Source organism: Podarcis raffonei, chromosome 15 (genome assembly GCF_027172205.1).
Source record: "Podarcis raffonei isolate rPodRaf1 chromosome 15, rPodRaf1.pri, whole genome shotgun sequence".
Lineage (NCBI taxonomy): Eukaryota > Metazoa > Chordata > Lepidosauria > Squamata > Lacertidae > Podarcis > Podarcis raffonei.
In genome coordinates this window covers 38,476,746-38,500,158 of record NC_070616.1, presented here as the reverse complement: position 1 = coordinate 38,500,158, position 23,413 = coordinate 38,476,746, and the positions used below count along the sequence as shown (strand labels likewise).

The following is a 23,413-nucleotide window of genomic DNA, read 5'->3' as shown; positions in this document are numbered from 1 at the left end:
ATCACCTGCCTAGGGTGCAGACCTCAGAGGTGCAGTACTGTACTAACATTTGAGGGCCAGCTTTATACAAATTAGTTTTTGTTACAACTTTCTGATAATACTTTCATTTCTCCTACAAGACACCTGTTTTTGAAAACTGAGGTTACCAATATGAGGAAGTGCGAGCAGTTAGCCTTGCCTTGGGCGCAAAACAGCCTGGCACCGGCTCTCTCTGTGTGTGCTGTATATACACACGTGCTTGCTCAAAAGGAAGCCCCGCTGGGTGAGGCTAGACCACGATGGGAGAACCGGCGACCCTCTCCGTATATATGCGTGTGCGTGTGTGCCAGGGGAGGCTTCCTTCTGAGTAAGCCCGCATAGACTCGGGGCTGTCGGGAGGAGCAACTAAGCCATTGCAAGGGTTGCCGGCGACCCGCTTCCTCTCCCCTCGCTCGCCTCGGCTGCGTGCGCGCCGCATCCCGCAGGCGGAGGCTTCCGCGGCTCCGACCGCGCTCCAGCGGGGCCTTACTTAAGCCTGGGCCCGGCCTCGGCCAAGCCCCCTCCCGCCAGCATGCAGCCGCCCTCCGGCGAGAGCCGCCTCCTCCTCGTCTCTCCCCGCCCCGCCGGAGCAGGCGCTTCCGGCCCGGGCGGGGACAGGGCGCGGGGAGGTTCCGCTTCTCCCAAGGCAGATGCTGCGGGCGGCGGCGGCGGCGGCGGAGCATCCGCGGCGTCTGCGGGGAAGATGAACTACATGCCGGGCACCGCCAGCCTCATCCAGGACATCGACAGTGAGTACAGCGCCGCGACGGAGACGCCTGGGCGCCTTTCCTCCACCCGAGACCGGCGGCTCCTCCTCGGGAAGCCGTGCCAAGCGCCGCCCTTTCCTTCCCGCCGCCGCCTCCTCTTCCCTCCTGGCTCTCCGCTTTCGTTATGCCCCCTTTTCCCTTCCCCTTCCGCGACCCCTTTTCCCTTTCTCAAGCCCCCCCTCCACCCGCAGCTTGGAAACAACATAGAGGCTGCCTAATACATCTTTGCGCGCACGCTGCACCTTCGGAGCACAGCTCCTGATGCCTCGAAGAATTCTGGGTACTGTAGTTCGCTAAGGGGCGCTGGGAGCTGTAATTAGGTGAGGGGGCAAACTACAGCGCCCAGGATTCTTTGAGGGAAAGAATGCGATTCAGAGGTATAAGGCAGTGGCCTTTTCAGACCCGGTATCCTTTACAGTGGTACCTCGGGTTACATACGCTTCAGGTTACAGACTCCGCTAACCCAGAAATAGTGCTTCAGGTTAAGAACTTTGCTTCAGGAGGAGAACAGAAATCGTGCTCCGGCAGCGCAGCGGCAGCAGGAGGCCCCATTAGCTAAAGTGATGCTTCAGGTTAAGAACAGTTTCAGGTTAAGAACGGACCTCCGGAATGAATTAAGTACTTAACCCGAGGTACCACTGTAACTGCAAACGCGTGTTTGGGGTCCCGTTTCAAACCCCATGGGTGGTTGCCTCAGGAGACAATGGAGGAGTGTGCCTCTGGGGGTGAAGTCAAACCATTGGAGAGTTACAGCGCCTGCTGTGGCTGCAAAGACGTTTTGTTGCAGGTGGGGCAGATGAAGGCATCCCACTTTGCTGCTGCAAGGGGTACCATGGCACTTCTCTCTGCACTCCTTGCAGCAGTCATTCCTCCTCTGGTCAGGTGGTACCTCAGATCAGTCTGTGACTCACCAAGCCAAAGACCAGTGGTATAGTATGCACGCAGCCTCCCCAACCACGTTGTGTTAGTGTTGGCCACACTGGCTGGCAGCCGCTCTCAGGCTTCCAGGCTGGGAAAATTCAAAGCCCTATGCAGAGATGCTGGGGGGATTCCTTTGGATCAGCCCATTCCCCCAAACATAGGAAGCTGCCTTATAGTCAAAGCAGCGTTTCTGTCAACTGATCCACAATTCTCCCCCCCCCCGCCCCATTATGCATCAGTTCTGCAAGGATGGGGAGCCTGTGGCCCTCCAGAAGTTGCTAGACACCCAGTTCCTATCAGCTGCAGCCAGCATGGCCAGTGGGAGCTGCAGTCTGGCCACATCTGGAGGGCCACAGCTTCTACAACCCTGCCCTATTGGATCACACTTCCAGTCCAGCACCTGGTTTTCCCCATAGCCAATTGGAGATCTTTAGGAAGGCCAAAGCAGGGCATATGGCTCTCCCACCTATGTTCCCCAACAACGGGCATTTCAGCATTTTCCGTGGGGAAAACTTCAGGGATCTAATAAGCAAACCTGTAGTTGGCGGAGTGGGTGACGCTGGCCGCCACTAACCTGCTTCTACTGCAGAGCTGAACTTGTGGGTTCTTCTTCTCCTCCTCCCAGTGTATAGTCAGACTATGGAACTTGCTCCCCCAGGAGGCAGTGATGTCCACCAAGAAGGATGGCTTTAAAAGACGGTTAGACAGATTCTTGGAGGTGAGGGCTATCAGTGGCTACTGCATCCACAGTTGGAGGCATTAATGCTTCCAATTACTAATTGCTGGAAACTATGGGAGGGTGGCGCTGTGGTCTAAACCACTGAGCCTCTAGGCTTGCCGATCAGAAGGTCGGTGGTTCAAATCCCCGCGACGGGGTGAGCTCCTGTTGCTCGGTCCCTGCTCCTGCCAACCTAGCAGTTCAAAAGCACATCAAAGTGCAAGTAGATAAATAGGTACCGCTCCGGCGGGAAGGTAAACAGCATTTCCATGCGCTGCTCTGGTTCACCTGAACCAGAGTCATGCTGGCCACATGACCTGGAAGCTGCACGCCGGCTCCCTCGGTCAATAAAGCGAGATGATCGCAGCAACCCCAGGGTCATCCATGACTGGACCTAACGGTCAGGGGTCCCTTTACCTTTTATGGGGGGGAGAGGGCTTGTGTTCTGATTGCTGATTTCCCACAGGCATCTCACTGGCCACTGTGAGAACAGGATGCTGGACTAGATGGGTCCTTGGCCTGATCCAGCAGCCTCTTACATTCTTATGTTCACTAATGAAGCTTTCCCTTTTTATTTTCTCCCAGAGAAACACTTGGTCCTCCTCCGTGACGGTCGAACGCTGATTGGATATTTACGCAGCATCGATCAGTTTGGTATGCCAACGTAAACTTGCCTTTTTGGGTGCTAGCCTGTTTCATTCCCCTTTGTGTGGGCTGTATTTGACCATGACCAGGAATCCAGCAACGGAATATGCATGTGTGTGGAGGGAGAACTTTGCATTCTGATTTACTTGACTGTATTTATTTATTTATTGCATGTATGTGTCACCTTTTGCTTCCAAGGAACTCAAGTTGCCGTGCATTGATCTCCCCCTCCCCATTTCACCCTCAAAGCAACCCTGTGAGGTAGGTTAGGATAAGAGATGGTGAGGGGCCCAAGGTCACCCAGTGAACTTCATGGCTGAGTGGGGACTGCAGCAGTTGCTGTCTCCAAAGGGAGTGGTTATGGAATAGTTGTGAAGACGTGAGATACAAATCAAGAGGTCCTTGATTAGACTCTCATCATTTCCATGAATGCATCAGGTTTGACTTAGTAAAACTCCATTCTTTCCTTAGCCCCATTTCCCATTGTCACATAAAGTCAAAGTAATCTCTTATCTTAGTGTTATCATTAAGCATAATAAAATGTTGATGATGATTATTTATACCCCACTCATCTGGCTGGGTTTCCTCAGCCACTCTGGACAGCTTACAGCACATTAAAAATTGTAAAACATTAGACATGAATTTGTTTCCTAAACATGGTTGCCTTCAGATGTCTTCTAAAAGTCAGATAGTTGTTTATTTCCTTCACATCTGATGGGAGGGTGTTCCACAGGGAGGGTGCCACTACCGAGAAGGTCCCCTGCCTAGTCTAGTTCACAAATAGCAGTAAATTTCTGCTTATCAAACTACAGTTTATTAAATCACAGCTTTGCGTTCTAGACGTGAACCTAGCTTAATTGGGATTTGTTTACTGCCAACAATCTGAATCTGTGGTTTTCTTGACTATCGCACCCCAAACACTCACCAAAGTACCAAGGCATGAGATGAGAGCAGCTGGAAAACAAACTGAACTTTAGCAAAATGGGTTGTGGGTTGTTTGATCTTCTGTAGGGCAGCTAATGGTTTGTTAGAAAGTATTGGAGGGTTTTGACCAGGTGGCAGGTGTGATGATGACTCCGCTTAGGAAGCCATTGCTTTTTCACTCTCTTCTCATGACACATTACTTTCATTATTTGTGTAATAAGTTTTGCGGAGTCTCCAGGAATTGCTAAATAAAGATGGCAGATCAGACTCTGATCTAAGAGCAGGGGGCTGGGGAACTGTCTTCATTAGAGGGCCACATTCTCTCCTGAGCAACCTTCCGGGGCCACCTGCTGGTGTGGCCAGAGGGAGAAGTAGTCATAATAGTGGATATGGCTTTGAGCAATAGGCTAAATTTTAGCCCCACAAAAGTCAGGTTTCTACACACTTCCTCCCTCCAGGCTCCCACATCTCTCCTGCTGCCATCCAGGCAAAGAGGCATTCTCATGGTTTGAGGACATAATTCCAGCCATTAAAAGCATTCAGGGAAGGTGTAGGGTAAGACTGGGGAGGCGTGTGGCCTGGGGGAAATCCCAAGGGCCAAGTATAAAGGTCTGGAGGGCCACCTTTGGCCCCTGGGCCTGAGATTCTCCACCCCTGTCTTAAAAGCACGCCCACACACTCAGATCTGCACTTGCACAGTTGTGATGGAGTTGGAGGTCAGACTGAGCAGCTGCTGTTTTGCCTGAGCGCTCTGTGTGTTTGTCCTCCCTCAACTACTTATGATCAATAGGAAGCCTGGTGCTGCTTGTATGTGTATGCATTCTTTTGGGAAAGAAAACCCCAGCTTTCTGCTTTCTAAACACTGCATGAGGCCTGGGAGAGCATCTCTCCACCCCCCGATCAGATTAGGGTCAGAGAATCCTTGAACCTCATGTGGCGTCTTCAGCAGAGATCAGATCTTCCCAAGGCTGGCTACAAGGCTAAACAGGATTTTTTATGCAAGGTTAAACAGGGTTTCAGTGGAAGACAGGAGGGCCTGGCGTGCTCTGGTCCATGGGGTCACGAAGAGTCGGACACGACTAAACAACAACAAAAACACAGGGTTTTGTTTTCCTATAGCCTGCCCCCCTTCCCAGGAAGTGAACTTATATGGTGCCAGTGGCAGGGATGCACGAAGCTGCCATCTTAAATTTCCGACAATGCCCTGGGAACAGTGCTGCATTAAGTGCCCTGGGGCATTATGTGGGATTTAAAATGGCAGTGGCTTGCTGCTGCTTCCAGGAAAGCCTGAAGCCAGGAAAAGCCCACAACAGACATTGGTGCTGGTGGGTCCAGCTGAGGGGTTGAGGCCCTGACAGCTACTCAGAACACAAGGGCTGTGCAAGGACCTGGAGGTGCCTAACCTGCCTCTGAAGCTTAGCAGGATGTTTAGGGATCAGCTAGAATTCCGTGGTGGGGAGTCTGCTTGCATGAAGAATGTCCCAGGTTGAACCTCTGCTAGTTAGAGGGGTCAAGCGTTATGGAAGATGGCTGTGTGGAATCCTGGAGCGCTGGTTCCAGTCAGAAATGAGGCGGACCTGTAGTCTGACTTGTTGCAGGGCAGCTCCCTCCTTGCGTTTACAGTGGTACCTCTGGATGTGAACGGGATCCATTTGGGAGCCCCGTTCGCATCCTGAGTAGAACACAACCCATGTCTGTGCGGGTTGCGATTCGCCTCTTCTGCGCATGCGCGTGACGTCATTCTGAGCGTCTGCGCATGCGCGAACAGCGAAACCCAGAAGTAACCCGTTCTGTTACTTCCCGGTCACCGCGGAGCGCAACCTGAAAACGCTCAACCTGAAGCATATTTAACCCAAGGTATGCCTGTATTTTATTAGGTTTTCATTGCACTTACTGATTTATCCCAACTTTTTTCCCAAGACATATGCGGTTAACCCCTCATTTAATCCCTGCAACAACCCTGTGAGGTAGGTCAGGCTGAGAGGCTCTGGCTGGCCGCAGGTGACCCAGTGAGCTCCATGGCTGAGGGGGGGGGGATTTGAACCCTCGTCTCCCAGCTCCTAGTCTGACACTTGAGCCACTATGCCACACTGGAACCCGGGGACAAAAGTGCCACAGCCATGGAGATCTGTGTCAGCCTGCACCACTAGAGGGAGCCTTATGCTTAAAAAGGAGCTTTTGACTCAAGAAAAAAACGGGGGAAACAGGAGTCTCTTTTTTAGATGAAATTCTTGTACAGTTGGACCTCGGGTTACATACGCTTCGGGTTACATACACTTCAAGTTAAAGACTCTGCTAACCCAGAAATAGTACCTCAGGTTAAGAACTTTGCTTCAGGATAAGAACAGAAATCGTGCTCCAGCAGCACGGTGGCAGCAGGAGGTCCCATTAGCTAAAGTGGTGCTTCAGGTTAAGAACAGTTTCAGGTTAAGAACGGACCTCCGGAACGAATTAAGTACTTAACCCGAGGTACCTCTGGTTGCAAACGGGATCTGTTCTGGAGACCCATTTGTAACCTGAACAGAATGCAGCCCGCGTGTGTGCGGGTCACGATTCACCACTTCTGCGCATGCGCTTGACATCATTTTGCATGTCTGCACATGCACGAGCAGCGAAACCCGGAAGTAACCCATTCCGTTACTCATCCTGAAAACGCTCAACCTGAAGCAAACGTAACATGAGGTATGACACTACTAGGCAGGCCTAAGATATCTGGGTAGGCCTTTTAAGAAGTGGAACCATGAAGAGAGTTGGGCTGCATCCAACTGAGTTTTGCTCAGAGTGGCTCCATTGAAGCTAATGGATCAAATCACTGGGTCTACTCTGAGCAGGACTGGCATTGTGCCCTTCTAAAACACAATGCAGTTAAGATGCAATCCTCCTCTAGCTCTCTTCAGAAACTCCACTGCAGGCCTTCCTTCCCTGTAAGGGTGAAAGTTGCATTTTGAGAGCCAGTGCAATGGATGTTGGGTTCGGGGCTGAGGGGACTTTAAATCCCTGCTCTGCCACAAAGGCTGCTGGTTGTCCTTGAGCAAGTCCAGCTCCATCTTCCTAACCTAACCCAGCCATCATGGCGGTAAAATAATATTATGCCCGCTTCCTTTCTCCGAAGGAAAGGTGAGGTAAGAAGAGCCTTGCGGGATCAGCCATATGTGAACCTCATCCAGCATCCTGTTCCTATGATGGCCAGTCTGACGCTTCCACAAAGCCCAGAAGCTCAGCTTGAAGGCAATAGCTCTTTCTCACGGAGTGCCTCCGGTTATTGGTGTTTAGAGGCATATTACGGCCACATTCACAGCATACATTTATAAAGCCCTATGATACGGCTTTAAAGTCATAGCTTCCCCCCAAAGAATTATGGGAACTGTAGTTTGCTAACAGTGCATAGAGATGTTCCCATCACTTGGCAACAATTCTCAGAGTGGTTTAGTAATCAATCTCTCTTCCCAAGGACCTGGTTATTGTAGTTCTGTGAGGGGTGAATAGGGGTCTCCTAACAACTTGCAGGACCCTTTCTATACCCTGTTGGGTCACCATCTTCTTTCCTCTGGGCCAGAAAATTAGATCTCTCACTAAGAACACATTTGAATTCCTACTGAACAAGAGCCATTAGGTTGATGAAGAAATCATTATTATTACTCCTCCTTGTTGGTTTTTTAGAACCTCTTTTCCACCATTGTCCAGTACTGCTCAGTTCAAAATACAAACTTTAGACCACCACTGCAATTTAGAAATTGGGTTTTTTGAATGAACAAAGTTTGAACAGAATGTGCCTAGCGGAAACTAATTTACAGGGAAATTCCTAATAGGATGGATCCTCCACAATCTTTTCAGTTACTTATAAACTAGGAACTACTTAGATCAGCTACAGGAAGGGTGGGATACAAATTGAATAAATATATAAAAATAGACTTGCAATACATCCATGATTTTTTAATTATTGTATGACGTTAAAACAATGGCGCTAAGGGGTTTCTAAGGGCAATTTATTATATGCCTTAGCAACTAGCTTTCTTGAATTGCCTGTGTTGATGTTTAATAGGAGACAAAATGAGAGCAGGGCATTGGCAGCACTGGTGTAAAAAGTAAGGAGCAATACATCACAGAATGTTGAACAACTCCTTTTTACAGCTTCAAATGTGAAATGTCCCCTTTTGATTGCATTTGATTGATGATATTAACAGTGAAGATAATAGAATAGAATCCCTCAGTACTAAACTGGAAGGGTTTAGTCTGAATGTGTTGTCTTAATGCTGGCTTCATGCAGCCTTGCTCGTCATGCTATAAAATCAGATTACCATGTGCAAATGTAATAGAACTAATAAGAGAGATCATGTGTCATATTGTGCCAGTGAATCCTTTGGTTGTCTTGTTGGGTTATGTGAAACAACACTTAGCTAAGGAATTCGAAGAACAGTTTTTGCGTATAAGAACATGGGGGTGGCGTCATGACTTCAAGAAAGCCATTAGATGTCCCTACAAAAATAGAAATCAAAGTCATGGACTATGGTGGACTTCACAAAACCAGCCAACTTGATTTTGATCAGAAATGGACGGCGAATGACTGGTGTGGTAAATAGAGTTTTGGCAGGAAAAATCTCAAGGTTTGTGCCATCTTTATATTTATCATTTCACAATACAGGTTCTCTTTCTTTGTTAAAGAAGCTTGTATCATTGAACTAATGCAAAGCCATAATAGATGCCAGCTTTGGTAAGGTCTCTACTGCATCTTGGTCATTGCATTTGCTCCTTCGGGGGTATTAGAATTTGCGTACAGCTGTTTTCTGTCTACACTATGAAGAGCAAAACTGGGATTATGATATTGGCTTTAAAACTCCCAAGTCCGAAGCTTTGGTCCATTTTGCTTAATATTTACATCATTGGTTTTCAACTAGTGGGCCCAGGGAACTCAATATTGTGTCTCAGATTGACCTAAGGTGGGTCATAAGAGCAGCATTATCACAACACAAATATATGGCAAAAGAAGTAAGAAATGACACTTCCTTGTCTATGTTGGGCTATAGATAGGTCCTGGGAAAAGCTGAAGACTACTCACTGTCTGACTGTCAGCAACTCTCCAGAACTTTTTCAGCAAGTCTTTTCCCACTCTGCCTGGGACTTATACCAGGAATATTGAAATTGGGACCTCTGCAGGTATCCATGTACTTGGCCACTGAGCTACAGACCTTCCATGTAAAGGAGCTCCACTTGAAATGGACCATCTCACGATGTCCAGTCTTCCTCCTCCTCAGAGAATTAGGGTTTAATGCTTTCCCATTCTGTCCTGACATGAATAACATCCTGAAACTTTTTAGTTTTGAAGAAGGGCTGACTCAGTGGCTGAGTGCATACTTTGAACATAAAAGCTTCCAGATTCAATAATTGGCATCTTCAGGAAGAGTTGACAAATACTCCTTAGACCCTGGAGAGCTATGGATTCCTGAAGACCAGCTGTCAGTTCCAATGCAGCATCTAGTTTTTCAGAAAAGTTTTGAAATCTATGGGCAACTGTGTGCCCGATGAAGCTTTGTCCAAGGCACAGACATGAGCACAAGTGTCCTCTGTCCTTGTCTTTCCTGATTTCTCTTCTATTGCTCTGTGCCCCTTCATTACTTGAAGACCTGCCACATTGCCAGAAAATCCTAATATGCAAAAATCCACATATTACAATACAGATGTATGATAATTTCCCTAGGAAATTCTGTATAAAACCTTGCCTTTTCTAAGGGGAGCGTGCGGGGTTTGTTTTGCTTTGTTCCTGGGACAAAATATATGCTGAAATGTTTTAACTGTTAAAACCAAAGGTTGCATTCAGCTAAGGCATACTCTAGAGTACACCAATTAATGAACTTGATGAACTTCAGTTAGTCATATCCATTAACTCCACTGGGTCTCCTCTGAGTAGCACTAGCATTGAATAGTGCACAAAAACATTCAGCAGGCTCCTCTTTTATTCCCATGAAAAGAAATAAATTCAGGAGCTAGACTACTAATTTCTGCCCACAGCAGCAGGGCTGTGACATGGTCCTCGAAATAATCTCAGGCCAGGAACATCTTAAAATCTGAGTATCTACACACAGATGAGGGATCTGTGGTGCTCTAGAATACAACTCCCATCATCCCTGAGCACTGTCGTCTTGATGGTTGTGGCTGATGGGAGTTGTAGTCCAACATCGTCTGCAGGAGCACAGGTTCTCTGTCCCTGATCTAGAGGGTGCCCTAAGTCTTCAGAATGAGTGCCTGCGTGCCTGTAGCCAGGAACCAGCAGTTAGCGTTCTTATCTGAATAATCTTCCACTTCACTTTACACGCTGGGAGCTCCTGGCTTTCTTCAAGATAAACTAGTTTATAATTAAGGCCTTGCTTGGCAAATAGTTGGGTTTTTAGTCATATGCAGCGCATAAGAACATTGCTCAGTAATTTTTAAAAGCCCTTGTAAACACTGGAGATAGTGTCAGGATGTACTCTCTGGCCGGCTAAAACCTCTTGAAAGCTGCCTAATAGGTCCTCGTGATTTTTTGGTTCTTTAAAAAAATATATACTGTTGCCAGTTGTGACATTAGAGCTACAGGACTGAAATAGTTCTCTTCTCTACACGCTCTCCCCCTCCCATCCCCGATCATTAAAAAACAACCACCATCTAGGCCATTGCTCTAGAATAAGCAGTGTTGTTCATGACTATGGAATAGAATAGGGCCTTCCCAAGAAGATTGTGGCTGCCTGGCTTACTTGCATTTTTCCCTTGAAGTGCTGGACATTGTTATTCTGTCATTGTGCATTTTTATTCATCTTGTTCTTATGACTGTTTTTAAATTTTAATTATTATTTATCTATCTATCTTATCTATCTATATATACATACATATATATATATATATATATATATATATATATATATATATATGTATGTATATGTATATATTTGCAACTCTCATTAAAGAATGAAGAAGCCAAAAATAAAGAAAAAAATGGAATTGGATAAGGTTGTAGAATGGTAAAGGTAAAGGGATCCCTAACCATTAGGTCCAATCGTGGCCGACTCTGGGGTTGCGGCGCTCATCTCGCTTTATTGGCCGAGGGAGCCAGCATACAGCTTCCAGATCATGTGGCCAGCATGACTAAGCTGCTTCTAGCGAACCAGAGCAGCGCACGGAAACGCTGTTCATCTTCCCGCCGGAGTATTTATCTGCTTGCACTTTGACGTGCTTTCGAACTGCTAGGTTGGCAGGAGCAGGGACCAAGCAACGGGAGCTCACCCCGTCGCGAGGATTCGAACCGCCGACCTTCTGATCGGCAAGTCCTAGGCTCTGTGGTTTAACCCACAGCGCCGCCCGCGTCCCTTTGTAGTGTTACCCCTCGCTTAATTTCCTTCCCCTTCTGCAGCTGATCTGCATCTGTTTTAGATTGGGGCAAGGACCTGCCGTACCTGTTCTTCACAAAGTGCCACGTACATAGGTGAAACCAACATCACTTCAGTATGTTCACTCCCCAACACACATGTAGTGACAGTAAAATTCAAACCCCATATAGCTCCCACTCCAGTTTTGAAGCTGCCCAAAGCAAGATGGCTTTTAGTTATAGTTGTCCTGTAAATTGTCAAGTAACCTCGGAAGGAAAACAGCCATCTCCTTCAGGTCACCAGGCCTGAGAACTTTTGGGGAACCATCTGGGGGTTCCTTCATGGGGTTGATGTTAACTTCACAAATGACTGAGATCGATGGGTCTTGGCACATACTGGTTAAGAACAGAGAGTGTCGTTGCTCATATGCTTCCCATAGACATCTGGTTGGTCAACATGATCCTGGATGAGACAGGTCTTTGGTGTGATCTAGGAGGGCTCTATATATTTTATTTGGCTTCCGACTTGCATGGACTTTGTCTTCAAGGTCACCAATGTGATTTAATTAGAAATTTAGAAATTAGAAATACTTTGTTACTTGTACAACTTGTATACAGTGAGATTACACGAGCACCCCCCACTCAGCTCTCTTAGTCTTAATTCCCCTCGTCTACTGGCACACACACACCAAACCCGAAAGTCAGTTGCCCTGTTGTTATCTTTTCATTCAGCAGCCTAATAGTCCATGGATAGAAGCTGTTCTTTACCCTGTTGGTGCGACTAATCATGCTTCTATATCTTCTGCCTGAGGGCAGGAGATCAAGAAAGTGCCGGCCAGGGGGTGAATCATTCCTGAGAATTTTCCTCACTTTTCTGAGGCAATGATCTTCCGCTATTTCATCCAGTGGATTCACGGGACAGCCCATAATATCTTGTGCTGTATTCAACACCCTCTGTAGGCACTTCCTATCAGATGATGTCAAACCTGCATGCCACACTGTGATGCAGTATGAAAGGACACTTTCTATTGTTGACCGGTAGAAGGAGATCATCAGATGTTGATTGACATCGTTCTCCCGCAATACTCTGAGGAGATTAGTGCTTGGGATATCAACATGGCATTACTCCTTGATTGTCTGGCCTTTGCCTAGTACTCTATCCTGTGGTCCCTTGTAGGAGCCTTTCCAGTTAGAGGATGTCTGAGGGAGGACAGGGGTGGAACTTGGGACCTTCTGCATGCAAACTACGGCCCCCTCAGAGCACTCACAAGACTGCTGACAATTGCTGTCAGAAAATGAGGTTGTTATATCTTTTGGTTCTGGTGCCATTCCACACCGGGGGCAGGGGCGTTTTGAGAGAAGATGGTTCTTAAAAGCTTGAATCATATTGAAGGCTGGTAGCTACACATTCAGTTTTCAATCCCTGTGTTGCCACACATTTCTGTCTGATTTTCCATCTCCATTCCTCTCTGTCTCTCCCTGAACCTTGTAGCAAACCTGGTGTTGCACCAGACGGTGGAGCGCATTCATGTGGGCAAAAAGTACGGTGACATCCCTCGGGGCATCTTTGTGGTGAGAGGCGAGAACGTTGTACTTCTGGGAGAAATTGTAAGTAAACCCTGTCGCATAGACTTCCTTTGGGGCTTATTCGGCAGTGGTATCTTCTGCCATGCTCAGTTTTGTTGATGGAGGAAGGCTTGTCCTAAATGTCATTCTCGTGCAGCCCTGCAGTTAAACACTAGCCTAGCAAGTGATTATGAATAAATTGGGATCCAAACTTGAAAATGATGCTAACCAAATTAATAGAGAACTGGTAATTATATAACTGTTTATATTGGTTATGTAAAGTGCTTTATTAATGTCAGTCCTATGTTAGTTTGCATCATTTGGAAGTTCAGGTTCCAGTTTGTTCTTAATTCCTTCTCCTGGTTTGTTAGAGGTTCCTCCTTTCGCGATAAGCACCAGCCTGGTAGCCACAAGGAATTGCGTGCAAGCGAGTGAGTAGGCTTGTAGAGGAAGGAGAGAGTCCTCTGTGCCCTGCATAGAAACCAAGCAGGCTGGTGGAGCCCCGTTTTCCACACCAAAACAGAAATTCAGTTCTCAATCCCTCCTCTGCCATTCACCAGAAGACGTGTGTGTGTTGGCAGGTTAGTAACTTTAGCAAGCTTACTTGTAAGGCTGTTCTAATACTGAAACTGGGTGTTCCCATGCAAGCAAAAGAGGGCCACCTAAAATGATGGCAGTTTATGAATGCCTGTGAAATATGGGCTTCCAGGACCTTCCGAATGCTGGAGGTGAGCATAGGCCACACCTACACAATACTTTCAAAGTGTTTTGATGCCATTTGGACAGTTATGGTTTCCCTCAAAAGGGAACAGTAGTCTTTTAAGGGTCCTGGGGATTGTTAGGAGACCCCTATTCCCCTCGTAGAGCTACAATTCCCAGAGTTCCCTGATTGATTGTTAAACCATTCTGGAAATGGTAGCTCAGTGAGGGAAATAGGATTTTCCTAGCAACACTCTCCTCTCCTCTCAGCACAATTCGCAGGCTTCTGCAGGGGAAGCTATGGCTGTTAAAGTGGTATCATGGTGATTTAAATGTATGGTGCAGATATGGCCAAAATGGGGGGGGGGATAGTTCTAAGCTAGGAAATAGGAAATAGGGGGGAAATAGTTCTAGGCTAGCCATCTCTCTGGTAATGTTAGTTTTGTAGACGCATGATATTATTTTAAAGTGAAGAAATGCATTCCTGTTATGAGTTGCACAAGACACAGGATTGCAACCTCCCTGATTCAAAAGTCTTGTCTGATGGAATGTGTCACATTCTCAAATCCGAGCTCTGATCCCATCTGCAACCAAGACATAGGCACTTTTCACACAAGTTTTAGATGGTCTTGCATTTTTTTCTGGATGAGGGATAACCAAATCATGTGATCATTGCATCCATTCGTTTTGGGGGGCTCTTTTCTGCTTCGCCTTAACCACTGTGATGAATGATGCTCCCCCTGTTTACGGGGGGGGGGGAGGTCCTTGTAATTGCTGGCTCTTCTGTCAGCACAGAGACTTGGCAATTGTAGTTCATCTCAACAGACAAAGGGCAAAGTTTGGAGTGGCAAGGAGCTGAGGGGTTCTTATCTTTCTATACCTCCCCCCTGGGACTTTTGCATTAAGTATAACAGAAGGCCCCTTTTTTGACATTCTTGCACACATTTTGGTGCCTTGAACCAAATCGAGGCCTTTTACTCAAACCATGCAGATTGCTTGCATTCAGTCTCTGTCTACTATGTTATCCTGGTGGAGAGCAGCTTGGTGTTTAGACTCCCTTACAACCTGTCAATTTCATTGCTAGACAGGAAGATTATATCCTGTTTCAAGGGGGGACGGGACACAACTTGATACCTCTTGGGTACATGGCTCCCTCAGACACCCCTTAGGGCCCACAAAGACCCTCCTCTTTTATCTCATTTTTTAAGGGGAGTTGGCCTGTTTGGGCTGTTGTGTGTGTAAAATTTTCATTTGATTTGCAATGTAGGGCAGATTTCTTATACCATTTATAGGTTGGCCCTTGAGACAACTAGCAATTTTCACACACACACCCCCAAATATCATGCATTGCTAAAGTGTCATCTGTTGTAGCAGCAGCAACAAAAACACCTTGGACAACTTACACGGTTTAATTATTTATTTAAAATGTATAACCCCCTCCTTCCTCCCAAGAGGTGCCCAGTGTTTAAAAAGAGCTGTTGCAAACAGCTGTTATCCATCATGGCTCAATAAAGCCCCCATCCTCAAAGCGAGCATATCTCTGTGGACCAGATACTGGAGATGTCCCTTGTCTTCATCTTCTGCTTTTGATCACTTGGTTGGCAGGTGGCTGGCAGCTTTGGCACCAATGGCCCCTTCCTCATTAGCCAGGCATCTCATTGTAGTTCGACTTTGTCCTTTTCATGGAAATGAAAAATCTTCCCTAGGCATTTTACCATTCTCTGTACCAGGGGAAGGGAAGCTTTTCCAGCCCATGAGCTACATGCTAAGATGCCAGAGGAAAAAGTGGCCAGAACAAGTCACGTACATTTGGCCTTTGTACAGTGGGCATCTCTCTCTGTCCTCCAAGCCAGGCAAGGAAGAGGGATTGTCAGAGTCCAAAGGCACATTCCAGCCAGGCAGAAACACTAAATCAGGATGTGAAACAAAACTGATGAGCAGTGTTGCCTGCAGGGAGTTCCGAGGGCCAGGTGTCGAGGTCTTGGGGTCCACACCCAGCCCCTTGGGACTGAGCTTTGCCACTCCTGCTGTGTGCTCGACGCAAACTCGGCAGTGGTGCACCCACCAGGATCTTACGCTGCTGAAAGTGGGGTGGAGATACTTTAACCCTCCTCTCCTCAACCTCAAAAAAGGTGGTGTGGGTTGACAAATTTGAGTGGCGGCTGAGCCTTCCTTTTCTGTTGCAGGACCTGGAGAAGGAAAGCGACACGCCTTTGCAGCAAGTGTCGATTGAGGAGATCCTGGAAGTGCAGCGAATAGAGCAGCAAGCCAAGCAGGAGTCGGAGAAGCTGAAAGTGCAAGCGCTGAAGGAGCGGGGCCTCTCCATTCCACGGACTGATACACTAGATGAATACTAGGCGTTCAGTCCAGACAATCACAGCTGCCCCCAAGATTGAATTAGCATTTAGGGCCCCCTCGCGATGTGCATTTCCCCACCAACACCTCTCCCCCCCCCTTTCATTGTGCCCTGAGTGCGAAACACAATTTAATCATGATTTATCATTGTTGCCGAAGACCTGAAAAGATCCCAGTGTTACGTAATCCAAGGTGATGGAGCAGCTGTCAACAATCCTGGCTAGGGATGAAACTTTTTTTTTTTAATATAGTTTTCTTTCTTTCTTTTTTCCTTTTGTGACTTTGGAGGAGGTGGAATTAAGCCTCCCCTGACATGTAAATAAAAACTGACTTTGCGAACCCGGGTCTTGCTTAGGCTAGAACCCTTTGAGAGTTTTGTGCTCGCCTTTTCAACTTTTAGCTTTTCTCTAAAAGTGTAAAGTGAATTCAGTGAAGGCACCTTTGCCTCTTAAAAACTGGGCTGGTGGAGATTTCGGTGCCTGAATTGGAGGCAGGTATGTGGGAAATCTGTGCCCTTCCAGAGGTTGGTAACGTGTGTTCAGAAGCTTGGAACTTAGAAATAAGAATCTGGACTCAGGCTATGTTTGTTACATTTATTTTAGAGTCCTTTCCTCTCTCACAGTTCCATATGGTGGTGTTCCTTTCTGAGTTCTCTGTGCATCCTGGGGTGGACAAGTCCATGCTTAACCCAGAGCATTCTGGGAATCCTGGTCTGGATCAAGCAATGGATCCTGCCATAAACATTGCAATGGCCTATGACTTTATCATCCCTGACAGGTGAGCCCTGGCTGGGGCTGATGGGAATCGCAGTAAGAAAAGACATCTGGAGGACTTGACTATAGGTTCCCCTTCCTCGCTTTAAAGGTGTCCATCTGTCAGTCGGGACTGAACAGGCTTAATAACAGGCAACTAAGTGAATCTCTGAATATTAATTCCCAGTCATTGGTATTGGCATTGATCTTTGTGGAGTGTTGGTTGAGATAGATCAATGCCTTCTATTCCTGTACGTGCATCATACATAGCATAGCTACAAGGGCCCTTCTGGGCTGCGTTCTCCCATATGCAGTTATAATCATTCAGAGGTGGAAAGTGGGGTCACACTTCCTGGGCCAGCCTCCCATTGTCCCACTATGGCCTGGTCTGTGAGTATATCACAGGTTTTAAGGATAAATGTGGCAGCAGTGAGCCAGCTGCAAGCAACCAAACTCTAAACCACATAGGGTGCCTGATGCTTTACAACAGGCTTCCCGCTTTAGAAGTTGCCTTTAAAACATGTGACAGGCAACAGGAGGGTGTCCCGAGAAGCATGCCCTTGTTCTTTCCCTGTGCACGATTTTTGCTACCTAAGGGGGTTGGTTATTATTTATTTACCTTTTGTACACTGCTTTTCCACATGAATGTACAGTCATACCTCAGGATGAATACGCTTCAGGTTAAATATTTTCGGGTTGCGCTCCGTGGCGACCCAGAAGTAACGGAGCACGTTACTTCTGGATTTCGCTGCTCGCGCATGCGCAGATGCTCAAAATGACGTCATGCGCGGAAGCGGCAAAACGCGACCCGCTCAGTTGTGTGTTACATTCACGTCAGGATGCGAAAAGGGCTCCGGAACGGATCCCATTCGCATCCAGAGGTACCACTGTACTTGAAGCAACTCAAAATGCCAACAAAAATGCAATAACAGTCTAATCATTTGGAAACAAAGCGATCCATCTAAAAGTGGCTCCAGTACAGATGCAGACTGGACAAAGATCTCTCCTTAAAAGGCTTGTTAGAAGAGGAACATCATCAGTAGGTGACGCTTGTTCTTTCCCATTTTGCAATTATGTGCCACCTGTGTGCTCCCAAAGTAGCTTACGAAAGATACTTCATTTCATACTTATCCTTGTTTATTTAACTAATTTATAAATGGCTTCACAGCCTGAGGTCATCAACAAGAGAGAAGACAAATTCCCACAACTGTTAACACCATTTCTGCAAACTAAAAGCAAAACCATTCCTACAAATGTGCAGTTAGTATTTCAGAAATTATTGGGTCATATCTCTGGGAAAGCCTTCTGAAAACCAAACCCTCTTCAGTATTGTCTAAAGAGCCTGTCTGATTTCAGCTGGTTGTTGAATTTGAGAGGGCTGGAGCTGCAACACTAAGAGCCTGATTTCCCTGCTGTGCCCCATCTGAGGAGCACAGTTGCTGGGCAGGCAGGGTTCCCAAGCATCATTCTAGTGGCCCACATTGTGTCTCTGAAGTCTATGACATTTGAATGCTAAGACAGCATGTACAAAATAAGCAATAAAAACACAAAAACCATGCAGCATCCAGCACACCACATTACAATTACTACCTTTTTTGTTGTTTGTTGGCATCTGTCTCAAGAGAGAATGGAGTGTGCCTCCAAGGGTGGAGTCAAACCATTGATTTCATTAGCACCAAAGGGACCTCCCATGACACAAGCCTGGGCAGTGTGTATGGAGGTCCTAGGCTGCCCAAACAAGACCAGCCCTCTTGGCCTCACAGATGTGGTCCAAAGGAAAGCAGAGCAATATGTTTGGCACCAGCTTGGCTGCAGGAGTTGCTGGAAGGAGGAGTACAAGGTGCTATCCAACCAGTGTGTAGGGTTCACCCCTTAGCTTTTCCTTCTGAAGATGTCATGCAAGGCAGTAGAGGTTTAGGAACAGTGTTTTTTCCTTCTACATGGGCTGCCTTCCCAAGTTGAGGAGCCCCATCTGCCCCTCAAAATTGCTACAACAGGCTAAAAAATATTTGTGGTTCATCAAGACACCATTTTTAAGTGGTCTCTGGGCAATGCTGTGTATGTTTTGGCGAACAGCTGACCTAAGGGAAGACTCACCTAGAGCTCATTTCACTAATCTAATCTGGAAGTTGCCAGAACATTCCACCCCAATCAGCTACGTATATAGAAATGAAGCTAAGCAGGTTTGGGTCCGGTCAGTGCCAGAATGGGAGACTGCTTGTGGACCCAAAATATGCAGCTTTGAGTTTCCTAATGGAAGAGAGATTGAGTATAAAAATATTAAGGAATCTGTCCCCACGAAGCTTCTAATATTTTATAAGCATTTGAAATGGTTCTATCTCTTGCCTGCGTTAGTTCAAAAAAGCATTTGTCTAGGCTTGGTGAATATAGTAGAGAAGAAAGTGTAAAGATCACCTGCTCAAAAACCAAACTTACAATCTTTGGGAAGAAATACTAGAGACTCGGACGGTCAACAGATGAGCAACCAGTTTGCCAAGTGACTTAATCTTAAGCATCTCGGAAGTTATTGTAAAGATAAGGGGTAATAAACCTTTTCCAGCCTGAGGAATCTTGGAGGATAATTTCTTGGGAAAGTTGTTAATTCTGCCCCCTAGTGTGGATAGAGTGTCAGACTAGGACCTAGGAGACCAGGGTTCAAAAAACCTGGAAAACTCATTTTTTAAATGATGTTACTTGAACTACTTATATAGTGCAGATGAAGAGAAAATAAATACTGATAACACTTTACTGAGGAAAACAGTATACTAATTTGAGGACAAAGGAACAGAGAGGTTTTGTCTTTCATTCTTCAGGCCTTGTATGTAGCATGGAGACATTCAAACAAACCTATAGAGGAAAAACTCTCAAAACTACCCAGTATGCTATCTCAGCCAAGATCATGCCATTCTGCCTGGTTGCTAAGCAACACCACACCCCTCCCTCTCTTGGCTAGTTGACTAACACAGAATTAACCCTTAAGTTGTACACAAAATGATCCCTGCTGCTGTACCTCCAGCAATAAGAAACTCCAATATTGTTGTCTGCACATTCTTTGGTGAACCCCAATGCATATGTTAAGCTCAAGAGATAGGCTTGAAGTACAAAGCACATTATCTGGTATAAGTTCAAATTGTTCCTGGTCCTTTTGACAGCATTAAAATTGCAACTTCAGAATTTCCTAGTCAGTTAATTTAAGCTAATGTAAGCCTTTGTGGCTATCTCTTCTGAGACTATGCCATTGGCGATGCCTGGTGGTTGATATTGTCATACTCCTTATTGCCCACAAAGATAGATTTACAGAAATCCTGAGATGGAAGATCTCAAAAATAAAAAAATGAACGTAGACAGTTACAAAACAGAACTAGTTCTTGAACTCCCTCCACCCACTTTTACCTCAACTCCCTGCCCCACTTCCTGCTTTGTGTATCATCTTACTTGGCAAAGAGTTCTTGAGAACCTGAAAGCTTGTCACACTTTTGTGACATTTCATTGGCTCCCAATAAATGTATTGCCCAACTGTGGATTTGGAAATTTTTCTTCTTTTTATTTTATTAGGCTTACCCTCAAAAACCATCCCAGAAAAAATATACTGACTTTTCCGTGACTTACAGTGTTTCCTCTTGCTCTAGCTACTGCAAGGATCTGTGCAAAAGTGCCAAAGGGGTGCCTTGCTTTCATGGTAATTTTATTGCCATTTTGCCATATGCTTGAGTGTTGGTTTTTCCTATTCTTTATGTTACTGCTTTTAAAATAATCATCCTTAATTCTGGCTTTTATGTACTGTGATTCATATACATTACATTCTTAGTATCTGCAAACATGATTTGATTGCTGTGCACCAACAACTTTTCCATGTCGGTCTCTACAGTCACAGCAGCTGCTGCAACCTTCCAACAGTTTGACTTCACTCCCAAAGGTCTACTCCTCCTCCATTATCTCCCGGGACAGATAGATGCCAACAACAACCAACCAACTTTGGGGAGTGACTGGATCTTTGCAAAGATTTTTGACCCCAAGCAATGCAAACACGACCCACATACAAAACAAACAAACAAACAAACAAACCTCTTACTATTGTGCCAAGCTATGGGTTGTTTTCTACTCATAATAGTGTCAGGAGTGCATGCTGGAGCCAGGCCCTGTGACCGGTAGGACTTCGCAGGACTGGGGCCTTCCTAAGTTTGTTCTGGAGAGGCAAGGTGCAGCCGCACAGGTGAGGCCGCTTGGTAACTCACTGCACCTGGTAGCAAGAGCCAGGAAGGGATATAAGGTCAGCATTTCCCTTCAGCTCTTTGCCCCAGCAACATGTTTCCTGCCTTGCTACGTTTGGCTTCTTGCTTCTCGACCCTTGACTTCGTGACTCCTTGCTTCCTGACCCTCAGACCCCTGACTTCTGGACTCTCGTTCCTGCTCCCACCCTGCCATCTTGCCCCTGGTCCCGACATCCTCAGCCAGGACTTCGATCGCCCATAGACCGGACCACGACAAATAGCCCCAATGAAATTAATGGACCTAAGTTAGCAATGCCTATTAATTTCAGTGAGTCTTCTCTGAGTACGGCTAGTATTGGCTTCAACCCACTGAAGGGTTGAGTGATCCACGTCCACCAATTGTTTAGGCATGTGGAAGAAGCCACAATGCAGAAAACATACCCATGATCCTCCAGAGCCATAGAATGCCAGTACATTGTTCAAGCTAAGCTGGGCAGTGCTGAGACCAGTGTCTGAACTGGGGCAATCTTTTTAAAGAGGGAGATGGAACAGGGTGTACAGAAACATGTAGAAAGACTGGCTAAAAAAAGGCGCAAGGTGTGGAGCCCTGCATCTAATGTGACACAAGCAAGATCAGCCACATTCATCACAAACACACCTAGTTTTGACCTGTGCACTTCTCTGCTGCTACTTATTTACACCTATCACAGAGGGAAGCGAATGGCAGCCATTCCAGGCAGTCTTTTTGTGCACAAGCCAAGGCCTGACTTAGGGCAGGCAGGCACCACACCCACAAGCACAGGATGTTGCACCTTCCTTAACAGTTGCTTATGACCACAGGGGCAGAGCGCAGAGATGGCACACAATTGTGGGGAGAAAGTTTGACGCAAGTTATGGGCGTTGCAGACAGTGGCGGAGCTTCATGCTCCGGCACCGGGGCTGGAGAGCAGGTGGGAATGGAGCTGGTGTATGTCCCAGGGATAGTGTGGTGCGCATCCTGGGGGCGTGGCACGCCACCTATGGGGGCATAGCGCCCAGCGCGGGCAGGGTACAGCCGCAATCGCACCCCACCAGGTTCGCGCTGCTGGGGGCGATGCACTCCCCCCACACTCCTCTTCCTCTGCCAGTGGTTGCAGATCAGCGAATTTGCACCCATAAACTAGTGGCTCTTCATCTAATCCATCTAAGGTGTTTTGTTCTTGGGCCTTTTTATTCCTCAATAAAGGTAGCAGTGGGGAATGAGCTTTGCCGCGATCGAAAAAATATAAGAAACTAATGTGATTGTGCAGAGGAACTCTGACAGGATTTTTGAAAGGTTGTCACAACTTGGAGTAACTGTTCGGTGTTGCTGGAACCTCTTAATGACCCTGGACTATTCCATTTTCACATTTCAGAAGTAGCACTAGTTGAATAGATGATACAGAAAAAGAAGGCATCTGCATACCCTACCAGTCTGGACCAGTAATTAGACGCTTTGAAAATTACTTTTCTCCATGGTAGACGTAGAATTTAAACTTTTTGAGTGATACATTCACACTCTTCTATTAGGCCAACTAGCTTAGAGCTCCAGGTTTGCAAAGGTTACATGCCAGGGACACAACCTATGTCAAGTTAATAATTCTCTCACTGGTTGTATGGTTAGAATTATAAGCAGCGAAATCAAGGAAACTTAAAATAGCTCAACTTGAACTGGCTTGTACTGTGTGAGATTTTACCTAGTAGCTCCATGTATTTTGGAGAAAGAAAAACTCAGGATGTTAAAAGTGATGTTCTTCCAGTGCTTGAGATATCCGCTGACACTTATTGCCAATAGCTTCAGCACAACAGAATGGCTTTCTCCAGGCAATACAGAAGTAGTCTGGGGGAGGGGTGTGTGAATTGAATAAGCCAAGTAGCAGCTATTAGCTTAGGTGGGTTTAGCAAAAGTCAAGTCTTATACATTAAAAAAGGAGGAAAAAATAAAAAAAATTGTCCAGTAGCACCTTAGAGACCAACTAAGTTTGTTCTGGGTATAAGCTTTCATGTGCATGCACACTTCTTCAGATACCAACACGGCTACCTACCTGAATTAAAAAAGGAGAGTTCAAGCAGCAACTGTTACCCTTCAGAGATGTAAATGAGCATCCACATCTGGGAACAATATATCTGAGCACCAGAAGCCAATGACAAAAAAGGACCATCTTCATCATGCCCTTCAAAGGAGGAGCATCTGATTGGAAAATGTGGGTGATAAGAAGACTATAGTCAGTCAATTTTAGTGCAAAGGCCTTTACAATGGACGGCAGAGAATAAAAGGAAAACTTTCATCTGGAATCAATACAATACTGGTCTAGGAGAAGCTCTGGCCCTTCTGCAGGTTGTAGTGAGATGGGTTAAAACCAATCATCTCACAGTTCACAAGCCTTCCAGTTGACAAGGAAACCTGTCAAAATAATGTAATTGTTGTGATATATCAGAACAGAAGACACGGTGGAGGTTGATCCATTGGGGCAAATGGGGCA

The 23,413-nt window shown here is 46.3% G+C and overlaps 1 protein-coding gene across 1 annotated transcript; it reads left to right on the top strand.

The window, feature by feature from the left end:
• Positions 1-581: 581 nt before the first annotated feature.
• Positions 582-16,311, top strand: LSM1 (LSM1 homolog, mRNA degradation associated). Its single transcript, XM_053366693.1, has 4 exons — positions 582-767; positions 3,010-3,078; positions 12,822-12,937; positions 15,781-16,311. The coding sequence occupies exons 1-4, from the start codon at positions 722-724 to the stop codon at positions 15,949-15,951; spliced, it is 402 nt and encodes a 133-aa protein (XP_053222668.1). The 5' UTR covers positions 582-721; the 3' UTR covers positions 15,952-16,311.
• The last annotated feature ends 7,102 nt before the right edge of the window (positions 16,312-23,413 follow it).